The sequence below is a fragment of the Lepidochelys kempii genome, chromosome 7, assembly GCF_965140285.1.
Source record: "Lepidochelys kempii isolate rLepKem1 chromosome 7, rLepKem1.hap1, whole genome shotgun sequence".
NCBI classification, from domain to species: Eukaryota; Metazoa; Chordata; order Testudines; family Cheloniidae; genus Lepidochelys; species Lepidochelys kempii.
In genome coordinates this window covers 92273820-92292857 of record NC_136386.1, presented here as the reverse complement: position 1 = coordinate 92292857, position 19038 = coordinate 92273820, and the positions used below count along the sequence as shown (strand labels likewise).

Below are 19038 nucleotides of genomic sequence, written 5' to 3'. Positions count from 1 at the left end.
TTACTTATGAGGATAGGCTGAGGGAACTGGGATTATTTAGTCTGCAGAAGAGAAGAATGAGGGGGGATTTGATAGCTGCTTTCAACTACCTGAAAGGGGGTTCCAAAGAGGATGGATCTAGACTGTTCTCAGTGGTACCAGATGATAGAACAAGGAGTAATGGTCTCAAGTTGCAGTGGGGGGAGGTTTAGGTTGGATATTAGAAAAACTTTTTCACTAGGAGGGTGGTGAAGCACTGGAATGGGTTACCTAGGGAGGTGGTGGAATCTCCTTCCTTAGAGGTTTTTAAGGTCAGGCTCGACAAAGCCCTGGCTGGGATGATTTAGTTGGGGATTAGGTCCTGCTTTGAGCAGGGGGTTGGACTAGATGACCTCCTGACTTCCCTTCCAACCCTGATATTCTATGATTCTATGAAGTTCCTGCAAGTTTTATTCCTGTGATAGATTCATTGTTCTTTGTGCAAAAGGCTCCATGCCAGTGAAAAAGTAATGGACAATGGACATCCTTGCCTAGTCCCTCTGTGTAATTCAAACAGTGTTGATTTAACCCCAGTAACTTGCACAGCTGCTTTTGGACTGGTGTAAAAAGCAATTATCTATTTAAGGAACTGGGGGTCAGCGTCCATAAGGGGCAGGACTTGAAATAGAAAGTTCCACTCTATTCTACCAAAGGGTTTCTCTACAAGAAGGAATAACAAAAGAAATAAATCTTTACTCGATTCAGCATTTTGGATGATTCCAAGTACTTTCTGAATATTGTCTGACATTTGTCTCTAATTAATCAAGTTTGATCTGGATTTATATAAGCTGAGAGCATGGAGTTTTGCAATTGGCTAGCTAGTATTTTTGCTAAAATATTTATGTTATGATTCAACAGTGCATAAAGTAAGATCTTTTCCTACTTTAGGGAGAATAACAGTAGCTTCTTTCATAGGTTGTGGAAGTTCTTCCTTTAACAGAAAAGGGCAAAAGATACCTCTTAAGGGACCCACAAATACCTCCTTAAATATCTTGTAAAATTCAGTTGGAACACCATCAGGTCCTGGAGTTTTATCGCTGTTGATGCTTGCTATTGCCTCTAACATTTCTTCTTCTGTTATTTCTTTAACTTAAGTTGCTTAATCAATTTTATCTTTGGCAAGCCTGCTATTTACAGATATTTCTGAATAGCTTCAGAGCTTGGATAATCTGACATACTGAGGTTTTTATAATAAGCAGCAAAAATAGCAGATATTTCATTAGGGTGTTTAATTATCTTTTGCTGATTGTTTTTACTTACTGGAATAACACGTTGCTGTTGAATCCCTTTAAGCTTTTGAGTCAAAAGATTATCATTTTTATTTCCTTTTCCATAAGACATCTGCTTTGGATACCTACAGGATTTTTCAGTGGCATCTGTCATCAACATATTCAGTTTCCCCTTATATTAGTTAATCGTTGATGTTCTTCTTTTGAACCTATTTGTATGACTTTCTTGTAATCTTTTAATCTCCCATTCTAGTTCTGTTTTTTTCTTGAGCTCTTTCTTTCTTCAATTGAGAGTTCTGCTTATTCAAATGGCCCCTAAATACAGTTTTACCTATCTCCCAGATAAGACCTCTTTTTATATTGTATAATATAAATATCAGATCATTGTATATCATTAATCTGAAAGTATTTAACAATATCCTCTTTAACTGCTGAAACCCGATCTTTGTCTTGGAGAAGCAAGCAGTTCATTTTCCCCAAAAAAGTCATCTTTAGGACCTATCCCACCTATCAAATACTACTTTCAGCGGTGCATGATCTGACCCTGCAATGGTGCCAATTTGTTCAGGTCCTGTCTGCGTCATTAAGGATTTAGACAGAAACAATACATCTAGCCTAGTATGGGTGTGAATAAAATGTATAGTCTCTTTCCCACGGGTGCAGTTCTCTCCTACAATCTGAGATTGCGTTATTAGCACAGAGAAATCAATGCTACACCTGTTTTCCCACCCCTCTTGACTTTTTTGTCAGATCTGTCCCCCTAAAGAATCAGTGTGAAACAGAAGTCTCCTCCAGGTATAATTTCTCCATCCTAAAGTCCTTCAGAATTTTAAAAATCTTAAAAAAAAGATTTGCTTTTCACTGGGAGGCACTGAGCCAACTCTTATTAATAACCCAGCCATGGTGCCCTTCAACAAGCTAAACTGGTCTTTAATGTTAAAACATACATGTTCAGCAAATACATGCACATCTATTTTTTGCTTCAGCCAAAGTAAAGATCTGCCTAAACCAATTACCTTTCATGCCCATAAAGTTGCCCCTCCTGAGAATGAGTTTCTTGAAGTACAATAATCTAAGAGCATGTTTTTTAAATTTGGCCAGAACTTTTTCCCTTTTAATGCAATTATTTAGCCCTTTGACATTCAAAGTTGTTATTTAAAAGGAAGAGCCATTGAGAATAACTATTTAAGCTTACTGAAAAACTTGAAATTATTGTGATTTTTTTAGCTGTTTGATGGCATGAATCCTTGTGTGTCCGATGTCTCTGGTTTCTAATTGTGTTGCATTCATGATAGTTTGCCTAAATATGGCTTGATTTCTATTTCTAAACTTCCCTAGCTATTTCCTATAACACTTCCCCTCTGCCTCCCCACTCCTGCCTTTCCCATAGTTTCAATCCAAAACCAAAATACCACCATAGCATATAAATCACTCCCCAAACAAGTGTTTTGCTGAACCCTAAACCTCTGTACTCTCCCCATGAATACTTGGACTGCTTCTCTTGTAATTCAAAGATGGTACATTCTCCACCTATGGGACCTTGACCCTCACCCTCAGGGATTGATTATCACCTGCTAACTTGAATTACATTTGATCCTAAGGGCTCCTCCCCATTACCTCTCTATTGTCAATCTCCTCCATCCCTAGGATACCCCTACCCATTCCCTATTGAACCTTTATTTTCTAAAATGCAGCTATCACAATATTATGCTCATCTCACTTAAAGCAAACACCATACTATTTCCCTTCTAACATTAATACAGTTATTTCACAATTGTTCATTCTTGATGACTTCAGGAAGTCCCTTCTGTATAATGATTTAACTGGGAATTGGTCCTGCTTGGAGCAGGGGGTTGGACTAGATGACCTTCTGGGGTCCCTTCCAACCCTGATATTCTATGATTAATCTTTAGCTGATTCCTCAGATATCTGAGTACTCCTGTTCAGGTTCACTTCTGCCACTGACATTACGTTATCGAGAGGATTTGTCTTTTCTTTTCCTAGTCTCCTTTTCTTGGGTTTCACCATCTGCCAGGATTTTTCCAGCATTTTCTCCTTGATTTCTACCTCTGGAGTAGGTGTTCTGATTTTTTTTTCCCTTGGAGACTCCATCTTCTGAAACCCTGTGCTCTGCTTTACAAGAGGAATTAGTAGGTTCAGAAAGTTGATGGAGGCAGTTTACTTTGCTAACCCCTTACATCTCAGGCTTCAGGAAGACATTTTTGTCCAGCCCCCTGCTGGTCCTCTATTGCATTGCTTTTAACTTTCTTTTAAGGGAATCAACAACATTGACGAAGCAAGTTCTTCCAATGTATCAGTATTTTGTACAGTTTTTAAAAAAATACAGAAATGAGGAAAATATAAAAGGGACATAGGCTAACAGGAAAGGGACACAGTCACATGATAGCTGAACAGATGGAACACTTCTTGAAACCTCTTTGGCTTATAAGAGTAAAAGACTAAAACCTTTTTCAAGTAATCCAGTGAAAACTCTCTAAGGCCCCAATGTTGAGATGTGATCTGTTATTGCAGACCCTAGCGCTTATGTGGTTAACGCTTTTCATCCAACCTGCAAAACACAGAGACCTATCTTGGGAGAAAGAGACATTTCTTGCAACATGTGAGTTATCAAGCTGAGGGAGGGACATGGACACACACACAGTTCTGATGATCCTAGGTCAGAACAAAGACTTTTCTACTGAGTAAGAGTTTCAAATATTGAGCATGATTGTTTAAAATACACACCTACACAGTAAAACATTCTGTAGTATTTGACTAGGTGAGTACTTTGTATCTACCATTTTATGATTTTCTCTCTGCAGCAGTTTGACAATTTGACAGTAAAATCGGCAAGGATTCCTACATAGCTTACTCCCCCTAGAAAGAGTTCAGACATGAGAGAAAGAAAATACCCCTAAGTGCTGGAAGACTGGTAAGCAAGCCTCATCATCTCCATTTTTCAAATAGGGAAAGTGACTTGCCCAAGGTCACAGAACAAGTTAGTGTCAACACCAGGTTTATAGCTCAGAAGATTTGGCTCTCAGTTCCTCAGTACTCGAGCAATCCTTGGGTTAAAAATACTAAATACTTTTTTTGTGAAAGTGATGGGAAAATATTTGAGCCTGTTCATGTTAAGTGGACAAACCACAACAGAAGAAGATCTAAAATATTGTAATACCACGGTGTACATTTCTATTTGGTATTCCAGTTCTCATCCTGTTTTACCACAACATGTGCTAGTCCTATAGATTACTGAAAAGGTTAATCACAAATGAGTAATTTTATAGGCAGCGAATTGTGAAAATTGCAAGATTCTTTATAATGCTCCAACCAAGAGAGGATTTTGTTATGGCGACAATGGAGATGGTTATAGGTCATGAACACTGCAAAACTCTCTCCCACAGAAGTTTATCTTAAATTGTCAGGAAATAATAAGCAGCACAGATTCTTTCCAACAACTCACTTTTACTATGTTATCCCCTGACTGCCCATTGTTCCGTAAACAATCAAGGCAAATAGCAATCTGTGGGTCACTCCGATGATAATCTTTATCGTCTTGATTTTCATCACCCTCTTCATCTACTTTGGGCTTGTCAGCTTTTGAACTTTCATCTGTAAAATATAAAGATCAGATTATTCAGATACCATACAATTAAAAGGAATGGTTTGCAATGTCTGGGAATGAATTAGTACACTCATGCATACACACAGAGATATAGATATGAAATCAAAGATATATTTAAAGCTAAATTCTCCCAAATGCATTAAAATGCTTTGGTTCAATTATTTTAAATCTGGCATGTTCTTTAAAAATATGCTATTGGACTGAATTTCATTCAATGCATTCTTTAAAAACAGCTCAATTTACAATCCTTGAAAACTGAAGTTTACTACTGAAATTTCAATTTTACATGCACATAAAGGATTGCTACTTTACAGATAGTGGTTAGGCAGGTGGTGAATAGTGATTATGGTAGTCTATTTTTGTGTGTTTACTTCCTGTAATTAATAAAGCTCACATCTCAGAATAAGTCAACCCCATTTAACTATGCAAAAGTAACATGCATTAGCTGTGGGATAACTAACATGCATTAGCTATCCTGCAGTAAAGGATAGAGGCGACAAAGCACTGTATTTTTACCATGAAGTATACTAGGCAAGATCAGCCACAGGTGGAGGTACAGTATTGACTTTGCAGTAATATCTACAGGTGCCATGTCTCCACTAAGATTTTACAGCTAATATGTTAAATATACTGCTGTAAACGCCCCCTCCTTTTTTTTTTTTTTTTTTGCAGTGAAGACATAGCCTCTGTAACTATGTGTTCTTATCAGTTACCTTTTATCCTCCTTCACCCATTCCCTCCATTTATTTGTTACACCCACTTGTTGCATCTTAATTTACACTGTAAACTTTTCAGGCCATGGAGTGTCTCCTACCATGTATGTTACAGTGTCCAGCACAATAGAGCCCAGTATCAGCGGAAGCTTCCTAAAAGTGGGGGGAAGTGGGGGGAGCCCCACTGGTGACCTGCCCTTGCTGCCAGCCCCTAGACCCCGCCTCTGCACTGCTCCTTCTCCTCAAGCCCCTGCCCTCATGCTGCCCCTCACCCCCAAGGCCCCGTCCCCGCTCACTCTTCTCCGCCCCTTCCTCACCCCTCACTCGCCCTCATGGCTGGTAAAAAGTGCATAGCCCTCCCACTTTTAAAAGTGCGGGGGCCGTGGCTCCCTGACCCCCCCATTCTGGTGCCCCTGACAGAGTCCCAATCCTAACAGGCACCTCTGGGTGTTTTTGTAATACAAATAACACTAATCATACAGCAAATTAAAATGGTGCGTTTCTAACTGGCTTAGCTTTTAACAAGTTTGGAAGACAACATACAACACACCTATTATATACACCTAATAGTACAGGGGTGAGCAAACTTTTTGGCCTGAGGGCCACACTTGGTTTCCAAAATGGTATGGAGGGCCGGTTAGGGGAGGCTGTGTCTCCCCAAACAGCCAGGTGTGCTCCGGCCCCTGCCTCCTATCCGACCCCCTGATTCTTACCCCTGACGGCTCCCCCAGGACTCCTGCCCTACCCAAACCCCACTGTTTCCTGTCTCCTGATGGCCTCCCCACGACTCCTGCCCCATCCACTAACCCCTGCTCCCTGTCTCCTGACCACCCCCGGACCGCCACCCCTGACTGCCCCCTGCTGCCCCATCCAACCCCCTCCTCATTCCTGACTGCCCCCCGGGACCCCGCCCCATCCAACCCCCCCCGTTCCCTGCCCTCTGACCCCCCCCAACCCCTATTCACACCCCCGAACTCCCCTGCCCTCTATCCAACCTTCCCCCTGCCCCCTAACCGCGCTGCCTGGAGCACCGGTGGCTGGCAGTGCTACAGCCGCGCCACCCAGAGCACCAGGTCGGGCCGCAGCTCTGCACCTGCGCTGCCCAGCTGCCCAGAACGTGGCACAGTGTGCTGAGGCTGCGGGGGAGGGGGAACAGGAGGGGAGGGGCCGGGGGCTAGCCTCCTGGGCCAGGAGCTCAGGGGCCGGACAGGAGGGTCCTGCGGGCCGGATGTGGCCCATGGGCCGTAGTTTGCCCACCTCTGTAATAGTGGCAATCTCAGAGTCTTTCTATTTTATTTAGGGGGTTACTAAATAAATGCTGTTCACTGCAGGTACAAAACACTAATTCAACATATCAAGACTAATGAAGTGCTGACATGAGTTACAGAAAAATGAGTAGCTGATAAAAATTGAGAAATAAGAATGAAACTAGGACAAAAGAACAGTTTAAACATTCTGATCTATCAGCTCCAATTCACATGCATGCAAAAACTGGTTTATGAGATAAACAAGTGACTTGAATGGATTACTTTTTGCCGATTCTGATACTCTGTTAAATCAGTTTCTATTATGTTTTTTTATTTCCACCTCAAACTACTCATACATGAATAAAAACAGTTAAAATGTGAAACCAGAGTCAAAACTGTATGGAAAACAATCTCTCATGCCTAAAGTAATTAATGAATAAATGCACACATTTTCAGACATAGTACCTTATTCACCTTGTCCACTTTTGTTACTCCAAATTTTTGGAAAGAAAAATATCTTAGACAAGCCAGAAACAAGACATCACTAATCACTGGCACGTTTTCTAGTTGAACAAACCACATTTTTATTTGTCCCTGCAGCTGCTTTTTACCATCTATAAACAGGATATACTGTATCAAACTACCAAGGAAAGTTCTGTGAAATTCCAGGAATTAAACCCCTTCCCTCGAACAGGCAAAGTACATATGACAAGCATTTGTCTGTGGAGAATTATCTGTGCTTCACGGCTTCTGCAGCAAATACAAAACCTTGCATAACTTTAATTTTCAGTAGTTACTAATGTTGAATAATAGAGGAAGCTTCAATTAAGGATCTGGGTTTCCTGTTAAGGCTTTTCCAATACCAGACACTAGGGAATTAGCTAACTTTCAATCAGATAAACAATCCAGGAACATGTGCAAGAGAAATATCTTTCAGGACGCCCGGACAGGAATTCAAACTCCCCTCCCAGGCCTTAAGAGCTCTATGCTATTTCCCAGAAAAGTCCTTGCAGCTATTTCAACTATGATCTTGTCTAGGCAACTGTCCAGGCATCTGGTACAAGCAACCTATTAAAGCATGACTTGATGTGATTGAAAAAAAAAAATCTTTTTTAGACTTATAATACTGAATCAGTATCCAAGAAATTTCTTCAAGTCAAAAGAACCAAACCACACATGGCAGAAAAGTCCTTCACACATTACAGTATTAAGCTGCTGCCGGTACCACAAGGAAACACTAGTGAAATTATTCAGTAAGAAATCCATACACTTAATTTCTTTTCAGAGCAGATTTCTAAGCACTTTCTGGGAGTCTAACTTATTCCAAATGCTTCTGTTATGTAAACATATCTATCCAACCTGTAATCTGGACTTAGAAGTGTCTTGCAGATCCAGAACCCCTCAGCCCAAGGTCACCTTTGCTCTAACAGAAAGACCCTATATCTGTGGCAGCATATTTTGGTAGTTTGAGACTTGCGGTGAACAGACCTCACTACTGATATTAATAAAATTATTATAACTTATTCTTAAAACATTAGGTCATAACAAACTTGCTTGTACCTTTACTGAATAGTAACATATAGTTACAAGCAGCTTATAGCCAGGGTGCTTGGTGAGTATGACAAACACGTTTTTAGTTATTTATGTTAGGAGGTTTTCTAGCTAATCAAAGGAATTCCAGGAGGCTTCTGCTTCCTGTCACCTCAGGGACAAGTCCCCAAGTATCAAGGGAGATACTTAGGACGCCTAAGAGTGTTTACAAAAACTTGGAAATGCTGCATTTTTAACTTTACCTTCTATGCCAATTCCTTTTATGCTATGTTTTGGAAAATGGATGCAAACTTGGTTGTTGTGATTCATACTTTGTATAGAATATTTAACTGGAGTTTTAATTGTAAAAATTGCAACTGTTAAACACAATTTGGTCAAAAGGACTTCAAAAAGAAGAAAGAAGAAGTTACTCACCTTGTACAGTAACGATGGTTCTTCGAGATGTGTGTTCCTGTGGGTGCTCCACTCTAGGTATCGGTGTGTCCCTGCGCCGGAGATTTCTCGCAGCAGTACTTGGTCGGGGGAAGGGCACGCACAGGAGTCGTCTCGTGCGGCCGTTGGCACCTCCTGTAGCACACGCTCTCCCGACAGTCCCTCTGTTGATGAGAGCACTATAAGGCCAATGATAGAGTCTGAGACAAGGCCTTAGGTGATAGCGTAATGCTTTGCAAAAATGTGCTCCGATATCCAGGTTGCAGCTCTACAAATATCTATTAAGGGGACATTGTTCAAGAATGCAATCGATGTCACCATGACTTGCGTTGAGTGGGAACTGATGCCCATGGGTATGTGGGCACGGGTGTGATGCAGGTGGTAGCAAGTTTGAATACAGGTAGAGACCCATTTGGAAAGTCTCAGAGTGAATACTGTAGAGCCCTTAGAGCGCTCTGCTATAGAGACGAATAGTCTTGGTGACTTGCGGAAAGGTTTAGTTCTGTCCAAGTAGAAGGCTACAGCCCGTCTGACATCTAGCATGTGCAATGTTGCTTCTCGAGAGTTGTTATGTGGCTTGGGATAGAAGGCAGGTAAAGTTATGGTTTGGTTAATATGAAAATTTGTAGCCACTTTGGGGAAGAATTTTGGGAGAGGACATAACAATTTTGTCTTTGGTAAATACAGTGTACGGTGGTTCAGCCATAAATGCTCCTATTTCACTGACACATCTGGCAGACATGATTGCCACTAGGAATGCAGCCTTCATTGACATATGAAGGAGTGAGCAGGTTGCTAGAGGTTTGAAGGGTGGTCTTGTGAGACATTTGAACACAAAAGACTGAGATCCTATGGTGGTGCAGGTTGGCGTGCCTCTGGGTACATGTTCTGTATACCTGCTAGAAAGCGCCATTTAATCGGGTGAGCGAATATTGGAGCCCTTTCTATCTGTTCGTGGAGGGCCATAATGGCAGCGAGGTGTACTTTAATAGAGCTTATGGCTAACCCTGTTTCCTTAAGTTCTAGTAGGCAGTCTAGAATCATAGAGAGAGGCGCCTTGGTCACATTCAGCTGTTTTTGCTGACACCAAAGGGAGAATCTTTCCACTTATGGCGGTAAGTATTTCTAGTGGTGAGGGAACAGCTATTTAGTAATACCTGTTTTACTTTCTCCGAACAGAGGAGCCATGCTTTGAGATGAAGTTTCGCTGGGTCTGGATGGAGCATCAGGCTCTTGTTCTGGGACAGGAAGGAGATCCATCCGGAAAGGCAGTGGTTGTGGGGCATAGACTGCTAGACGTGAGAGGTACGCAAACCAAGTCTGTCTGGGCTGTGTGGGGACAATGAGAATGATGTATGCTTTATCGAGTCATATCTTCTGGATGACCCATGGGATCAGTGGTATCAGCGGGAAGGCGTACATGAGTGATGCACTCCATGGGATGAGGAAGGCATCCCCTAACAATCCAGGTGCCAGGGCTGCCCTTGAGCAAAATAGTGGACATTTGTGATTTGTCACTGAGGCGAAAAGGTCAATTACTGAGTGACCCCATTTTTGGAATATTGTGTTGAGAACACTGTTGTGGATTTCCCACTCGTGTTCCTGTGAGAAGTGCCTGCTGAGGTTGTCGGCTGTAATGTTTTGGCACCCTGGTAGGTATGATGTTGTGATGTTTATATTGTTGCGGATGCAGAAGTTCCATAAATTCATGGCTTCTATGCACAGCGAGTGAGACCTGGCTCCTCCTTAGTGATTGATGTAAAACACGCATGCTACATTGTCGGTGAGAATAGAGATTGAGGTTTCTCGTATGAGACGGAGGAAGCGTCAGCATGCATTGTGTACTGCACGGAGTTCCAGGAGATTGATATGTAGTCGGGTTTCTGTTGCAGACCACTTGCCTTGTACATTGTGGTGACCCAAGTGAGCGCCCCAACCTATCAGGGAGGAATCTGTTGTAATAGTCACTGATGGGTAGTCTTGTTGAAAGGGAATCCCAGAGCATACATTCCCTGGCTTTGTCCACCATTGTAGGGAGAGGATAACCCTGGGTGGTAGTGTCACACGTCTGTTGAGTGTTTGCTGGGTGCATAGACCATGCTCAACCAGTGCTACACAGAGCGCATATGGAGTCTGGCATACTTTACTACGAAAGTCGTAGCTGCCATACATCCCAGAATCTGGAGGCATGTCCTCACTGAAGTTTGTGGGCTGACGGTCACCATGGAAATAAGATTGGTCAATGTAGTGAATCTGTGGTTTGGCAATATTGCCTTGGCTTGTATGGAGTCTACGTCGGCTCCAATAAACTCCAATTGCTCGATTGGTTCCAGGATGGATTTCTTTTCATTTATCTGTAGACCTAGGTGGTGAAACAGGTCTATTGTGGTCTTCAGCATGCCTGCTGTTTTTTGTCGGTTGGTACCCTTGAGAAGACAAGTGTCCAAATAGGGGGAGATGATGACTCCTTTGCATCGTAAATGTGCTGCTACTACCGTGAGCGTTTTTGAGAACATGCGGGGAGCAGGGGACAGTCCGAAGGGAAGGACCCTGTATTGGTAGTGATGGGTCCTACTGTGAACCTCAGGAACCGTCTGTGGGCAGGATGTATTGTAATATAGAAGTATGCATCTTGGAGGTCAAGGGCTGCAAACCAGTCCCCCCATCTAGCACTGGGATTATTGGGGCCACAGTGACCATTTTGAACCTGCAGTTGCATACAAACCTGTTGAGTTTTCGGAGATCTAAGATTGGTCTCCATCCCCCTCCTTTCTTCTCTGTCAGGAAATATTTGGAATAAAAACCCCCTCCCTCGGTATTGATGTGGTACTGGTTTTACAGCACCCAGCAGTAGGAGGTGCTCTACCTCCTGCTGCAGAAGGTGCTCGTGAGAGGGGTCCCTGAAGAGGGACGGGGAAGGGGGGACTGTGGGGGGGGGGGATAGCTGTGAAAGGAATGGTGTAGCCAGACTGCATGATCTCCAAAACCCATTGATCTGTCGTTATCGCAGCCCAGGCATGGTAAACTGGGCATAGACGGTGATCAAAATTGTGGGATGGGGTATCTATTGGCGCAAGAGGTGTGGGGAGGTCGTGCATACTCTTGACCATGACTTCAAAATTGTGGCTTAGATGTAAATGGACAGGTGGACGAGGCCTGGTTCTGTGGAGCTCGTCGTCTCTGGGCCCGTTGTTTGGGTCTGTTCTGAGTGAAGTATCTTGCTTGTTGACGGTTAAACAAGGCGTCTCGTGACCTCTAGTATGGTGTAAAGCAAGGGCGTTTGTCTGGCGGTGGGTGTATGTCTAGTGTATGCAGCATTGCTCGGGAGACCTTCATGGTATGGAGGATGTTGTCTGTTTGAGACAAGAATAGTTTATCCCTATCGAAGGGGTGGTCCTCCACTTTTATTTGTAGTTCTTTTGGAATTCCCAAAGCCTGCAACCATGATGTTCTTCTCATTACGACAGCTGTTGCGGTTGTTCGGGCAGCTGTGTCCGCTACATCCATTGAGGCTTGCAGCACTGTGCGGGCTATTAACTGACCCTCATCGATAATGGTGTTGAGTTGAGGACGTTTATGCTATGTTTATGCTTTATCCTCCACAAGCTCTTGTATTTTACTGTAGTTAGAGTAGTTGTAATTTGCTAGTAGAGCAGAATAGTTGGCAACTCTACGCAGAAGGGTGGCTGACAAGTAAACTTTTCACCCAAAGAGGTCCAGTCTCTTGTGTTCTTTATCTTGCAGTGAGGAGCAGAAATGAGGCTGTTTACTGCGCTGATTAGCAGCCTCTACTACCAGAGAACAGGCTTGAGGGTGTGAAAACAAAAATTCCATGCCTTTGGCTGGAACGAAGTATTTTCTGTCAGCCCTTTTGTTGGTGGGTGGTGCCGATGCTGCTGTTTGCCATATTACCTCTGCAGGCTCCATTATAGCCTCATCCATGGGGAGGGCAATCCTGGTCGATGATGCTGGTTGTAAGATTTTTAACAACTTCTGTTGTTTCTCCTGCACCTCATGCAAGGCAATTTCTTGGCTGTCTGCTACTCTTTTGAAGAGTTCTTGGAACCGTTTCAGGTCATCTGGTGTCGTAGGGGTAGACGGCGTCACTGCTTCATCTGGTGCAGAAGATGAGTGTGGGGCACGTGGTGAATCATCCAGGTCTGCCTGAGATAGTATCTCTTCCTCTTCTATCTCTGTCTCAGGGGGGTCAGAGGTTTCTCTGTGTGGTAATGATGGGTGTACCCTGGAACCTCTTGTTGCTGGGGAAGGGGGACCAGAATAGGGGCTCTGGTATGTAGGCCAAGGACCCCATTGTGGCCACTGCATGGGCTAAGGTGGTAATGGGTAAGGCCAGCGCTGTGCATACCAGGGCTGTAAATGCTTGGAGGGATGAGGCTTAGGCTTCACAGCATTCCACGTAGGTCTCATGTGTGATGGGGATGAACGTTGAGAGGAGACGCCATTGTCCTGCACATCTCCTTCCTTGCCACTATGCATGGAGAGTGGTGCAGGAGATGAAGGATGGTACCGCGCTATGTAGCTCGGGGAGTGTTCAGTGCCGAGCAGCGGTGACTGTGGTGCTGAAGAAACTGCTATGTCAGCAGGATGCAGGAGTTGTGCTGGTCCCGCCTTGGGGTTGTGGTCGACCGTTGGAGCACCAACACGTACTGGGTTCGGCTTGTTAGGCGGCAGCAAGTCTTGGGTCAGTGCCGGTGGTGGCAGCATTGACCGCGGTGCCGCTGCCTGTGCCGTGCTCTGCACCGGGGTGTGCTGTGGAGGAGACTTGACGTCTCAACTCCTGTGCCGCGCATTGAGGTTGGGCAGGGCTCCACTGAGGGATGGTGCTGGAGGAGCCCAGTGCCTCGTAAGTGCTAACTCTGGATGAGTGGAGCACTGAGGGTAAAGACCTCGCTGGGGAAGCTCTCTTTTTCTGAGAGACCCTTGCTGGAGAGGTCAAGGCTCGCTTCCTGACAGTTTGGAAGTCAGAGCCTTATCAGAGCTCAGGGATCTCGATTTATGAGACTCCCCGGAGGATGTCTCTCACGGAGGTTGGGAGGATTTCTCCAGGACAAGCACTTTCAAGCGGAGATCCCTGTCACGTCTTGCCCTTGTTGTTAAGTTGGTGCAATGTATGCATTTCTGGGAGATATGAGTTTCTCCCAGACAGCGAATGCAGGATGTGTGGCCATCATCGGTTCACGGCAGGAGTCACACTTTTTAAATCCTGTTGAGCCCGGCATGATTGCAGTTAAGCCTCTCCCACCTCTCTAGAGATAAGGTAATGGTAAACAGAAACTATTCCCAAAGGGGAGTTAAGGAGAGAAAAAGTCTTTTTCGTTCTTCTCTTTTCCTTTCCTTTCCTTTTTTTTTTTTTTTTTAAGAAAAACATCTAAGAGAAATTAATGAAACTATGTAATTATGTATAGACTAAGACCAACTAAACAGTGTAACTAAGTATAGACTAAAAAGAAGTTCCTATGTAACTTGCAACTTTTTTTTTTTTAATAGAAAGTATCAAAGAGAGCACTGCCGCGGAAATCTGTCTGCAGCCGAGGATGGTTGGGGGAGTGCGCACTATAGGAGGTTCTAACGGTTGCACGAGACGACTCCTGTGGGTGCCCTTCCCCCGACCGCGTACTGCTGCGAGAAATCTCCAATCTCCGGCGCAGTGACGCACCAACACCTAGAATGGAGCACCCACAGGGACACCACTCGAAGAGGAACACTGAAGATCCTTATCAAAGACATAAAACCCAGGAGTATAGCGGGTCTCTGCAAGCTCCCCTTTCCAAGAAAAAAAACACTGTAGTAAACCCAAACAAAAGAATGCTGGAAATATCCTTATTGAAATGGGTTTCTTTCACAATCACTCTAAAATCTTCATTCTGGAAATTCTAGGAAAAATGCCTTACAGAAAATTTTTGTTTATTTCTTAAATGTTGAAATGGCGTATCTGCAAGTATTCTAAGTGAATGAAAAACATTTAATATGGTTTGTTAATATCATGGCTATGGTAAAATGCTTTATGTACCAACCTGAAATTTAATAACCTTGCTAAACTGATTTCTAATCTAAGAAGCCTTTTAAGTATAGAATATATATATATTGATGGGAGCTTTATTAATTATTTAATATGTAAGCAATCCCCTCCCCCAAGTCAGGAAGAATCATCTCTCCAAAAATTATGATGAATCAATAAATTCTGTAATGACCATTTAAGCTAGAGACCCTCTTTAAAAGTTATTTAATTTTAAAAAAGACTGTAAAACTGAAAATGTTTATATTAAGAGCGTCTGGAGTTTTTACAAACAGAATTTCATTTCCTACTGAACCCTAATGAAACTGAAGAGATCTCTGAGGCCATGTCTACCCTACAGACTTAGTTTGGTATAACTACATCACTCAGGGGTGTGGATTGTTCACACCAGTAGTTATACTGACCAAACCCCTTGTATAGAAAACGCTATGTCAGTGTGAGAGGTTTGCCCGTCAACACAGCTAGCGCCTCTTGTGGAGGTGGAGTAACTACGCCAACGGGAGGAGCTCTCCCATAGACATAGGCGTGTCTTCACTTAAACATTACTCTAGTTCAGCTGTGCCGTTGCCACCTTTTAAGTGTAGATCTGCCCTCAGGAAATGGACTGAATAATAATACTAATAACAACAACAAAAAGATAAAACTAACTTTAAAAGATTATCTGAGGATAAGAGAACAAAGGCAATTAGAAGTATGCGGCAAATTCATTAAACAGATTGTGTGCTCAGGAGCTGAAGGTGTGACCAAAACCAGGCATGGAGCCCATGAAAGTATAACGGCAGCCAACCTTGAATCTAAAGAGACCTGAAAGAGGTGTATTTTCCTATAATTCCATTAAAATAGAAAGAAGAGTATAAAACTCTTAAGTGACCACCCTTCACTCACACTCTCTGCTATCCTGCTCAAGCACTCCTACAGTCATCCTATCGATCTCTACAAGCAAGCTGCCACAGACACCTGAGAAGAAAAAGAAGGCAACAACTGTGACAATCAGGGCACAGACACCCCAGGGAGAACAGGTGTGTCTGAACCCGAGAGAATAAGCAACTGAATCAACTGGTTGTATACAGTGTTATTGTGTATAAGTATATGCCAAGTAAGGTCTTTTATGAAAGCTTGTAATGTTCTGACCTTGACGGTCATTAGGTGATATGTATACAGATTATGGTTATGAATGTGTGTGTGTGTGTGTAGAAAATTGTAATAACTGTGGTGCAACTACAGCATCACCTCAGAACAGAGGGTGAAGTAATCAGGCAGAGAAGGGCATCTTCCAGGTCAGTTGTTTACATGAAACCAACTTCAAATACCCACCCATTGTCCAGCCAGGAAGATACAATGGTGGATCATTAAAGTTAATGGAAAGACATTTAAACTGAAAAGAAAACTAAGGAAGGAGGGAGTTTCCCCTGCTCTGTGTATCCATGAATTACCAGAGCCTGACAGAAAGGGGAAAAAAAAAAAAGGCACACCCTGTTAAAAGAGAAGAGGGTTTGAAGTGAAGGCTATCCAAAAACTGAGGGCCAGCCTCTAAGCTGGGTGCTATGAGGGTTTGAAGTGAAGGCTATCCAAAAACTGAGGGCCAGCCTCTAAGCTGGGTGCTATCTGGGAAACATGGGATCCCCTGTAGAACAGAGGGTATATGCTGGGAAACTGTTCAGAGGCAATAGGTAACTTGTATGAGAAAAGGGAATTTAACTAACATAGAAGTGTAAAGACCGAGACTCCATCTTTCTATATATTTTCTGTGTAACATGTGTTTGTTTTTCCTCCCTATTCCATCTTTGAATTTATGATTTTTCTATCAAACAAAACTTTGGTTTATTTTTACTGCAAGCAAGAGTTTGTTGTGCAAGCTGTATGGAGTGTGTGTGCCCAAGTGAACTCGTGACTGGGGGCAGATTTCACTCCTTCAGGGGTGACAAACCGGAGGAGAAAAGTCCAAGTGTCTGGTAGTTAAGAACTTGGGCAGACAGATTTGGGAGACACTCGAGACTAGAAGGGCTAGTGGGATCAGCCCTGCAACGAGTAACTAGGCAGGTGGAAGCCAGGGTTGAGACCTTTATGCTTGTAGGCTGGCTACTGGTGTCAAAACTCTGAGCTCTTATAGCATAGCAGTAAAGCACCCAAAATTACAAGACAGGTGGTGAAAGAATCACCTGGGTGATCCCCAAAATGTCACAACAACCGCACAGTAGGAGCAAAGGCAAGCAACCTTTCAGCCTAGATGACAACCAAGAAGACTTCATCGTGGTGAGATGGAAGTAGCCAGCCTACATAACCCGTTTATATTCTACACTTTGATCTACAAAGCAAAGAAGTCCTTAGATTAACAACTGAACTGTTTGAGGAAGATCTAGAAGGACGAACTGGTTAAAAATATATCAATCGTACAATCCTTACAACTGTATAAATTTACAGTAACTGGTAATTTACAGTGTATTTCCTTGACTCTGTTATATTCCTTTATCTTGTAAAGGACACCCTTCTTTTAATGGATCATTATGATGAGTAAATAACACTATCAACAGTTCTGTTTATCTTTAATAAAAATTAATAAATAAATATATTTGTCTTAAGTTTATTTAATATGTACTTCTAATTATATCTGGTACTTTGTAGTGGACTAGTAAAGTTTTGTCTAAATTGTACTATAGGCTAACATTAAAATAATTGTATTAATAGGAAGAGAAAAAATTAAAGTTGTCCCTGTAATGTTTGCCAAATGTAAATGTACAAAGTACTAGTGAGGTAGGAAATATTATTTTTTCAAACTGCAAAGAGGATATTATAAACAGAAAATATATAAAAAATTTATAAAAAGAGTACTTGACAATGCCTCTTTGAAACAGATGATCCTCATACAGCATAATAAATCTCTCTTTGGATTGACAGTGTGTCTTTAAATGGTTTACAAAAAGTCAAACACGCTGTGGCATCCAAATCATGAAGCCAGTTTAGAGAATACAAAACCCCTGGATTTTCTGCACTACTTATCAGCTCAATAAAGGAGTCCCAAAGATTTTTAAGACTAAATAGTGAAAGACATCCATTCTGGAATATATATAAAGCAATTGTTTAGCACTTGTGGAAAAATATTTCTGTTACTTGTCAAACCTAATTCTTGACAACCTCCCACTTAACAGCTGGCCAAATTTGATAACAAAAGAAATCAACTGTATATAAAGACTCACGTAGTTCTATGTTTTACCCCTGGTAGATTATAACTAGGATCAAAGTAGAAAACATCAAGTATAAAAGATATTAAGAATTCAAAGCAGAAAGTAGTATGAATCTCAAACATGGGAATATTATTGGGAAATGCAAGTAAAAATAAGGATGAAATTGTTAGATTTAAAATTTACAATTGCTAAATAGACAAACATCAGGGTATCGTGGCCCTGATCCTGTAAACACGTATGCAAAAGTGTAATTTTATGCACCTGTGTAGTTCCAACCACTAAATTCAATGGACCTATACACAAACACCAGTATTTGCATGGGACTGCGGCCTATGGAGGAGCCATTACATTACTGAACAGATACATTATTAAATTTATAGCTAGAACAGCAACAAAAAAATCACCTTGTCCATTTTCTTGAGGTTTGTTTTTCTTCCAAAATTCGATCTCACGCTGAAGTTCCTCTAGTTAACATCAAACAAAAGCAAAGTGATGTTTCAGATCAGCAATATAGAAATATCACTAGAAATGCTGCTTCCAATAACACAAAAAAGGTAGCAAAACTAATCAAACTTACGTTCTCGAAGTCCAGGCACCAGCTTAAATATAATTTCCTCTAATGTGTTATCCAACCTTTCAAGGAAGAAAAAAAAAATTTCTTTCAAAGAAAGAAGATGCCTATGCAGGATTTTAGACACCCCTTATAAGTAATTAAAAACAAATTTAAAAAGCCTCCTAAACAAACATTTCAGGAATTATATAACAATGCTCCTGGTAAGTAATACATCATTCACAACCCAATAGATTTCAAAATGAAAAAAAAAGAAAAACATGAGAAAAATATATTCACACTTATCTCCTCTCACCCATCCCTTGCACTGATTTGTTACAGAATCAGGCATAACTTCAGGTGTCAGTATTTAAAAAAATACAGAGAAAAAGGGAAGGGGGGAAGAAAGAGGAGAAAAACAATCTCACTATATAAAACATTCATAGTATTTTTC

The 19038-nt window shown here is 42.1% G+C and overlaps 1 protein-coding gene across 10 annotated transcripts in view; it reads right to left on the bottom strand.

Annotated features, from left to right (window-relative positions):
- The window catches only part of PCGF5 (polycomb group ring finger 5), a 149280-nt gene that overhangs the window by 104360 nt on the left and 25882 nt on the right, over window positions 1-19038 (bottom strand). For 9 of the 10 annotated variants that reach the window (XR_012160028.1, XM_073353828.2, XM_073353829.2 and 6 more), the window contains exons 4-6: window positions 18612-18667; window positions 18439-18498; window positions 4711-4859 (exon numbers count right to left, since the gene is read on the bottom strand). Coding sequence is in view for 9 of the 10 variants with exons in the window: in XM_073353828.2 (XP_073209929.1) it covers window positions 4711-4859; window positions 18439-18498; window positions 18612-18667 (265 nt within the window). In the remaining variant the exon portion in view is untranslated. The remainder of the gene's footprint in view (window positions 1-4710; window positions 4860-18438; window positions 18499-18611; window positions 18668-19038) is intronic. The other variant, XM_078853832.1, reaches the window with a different exon arrangement.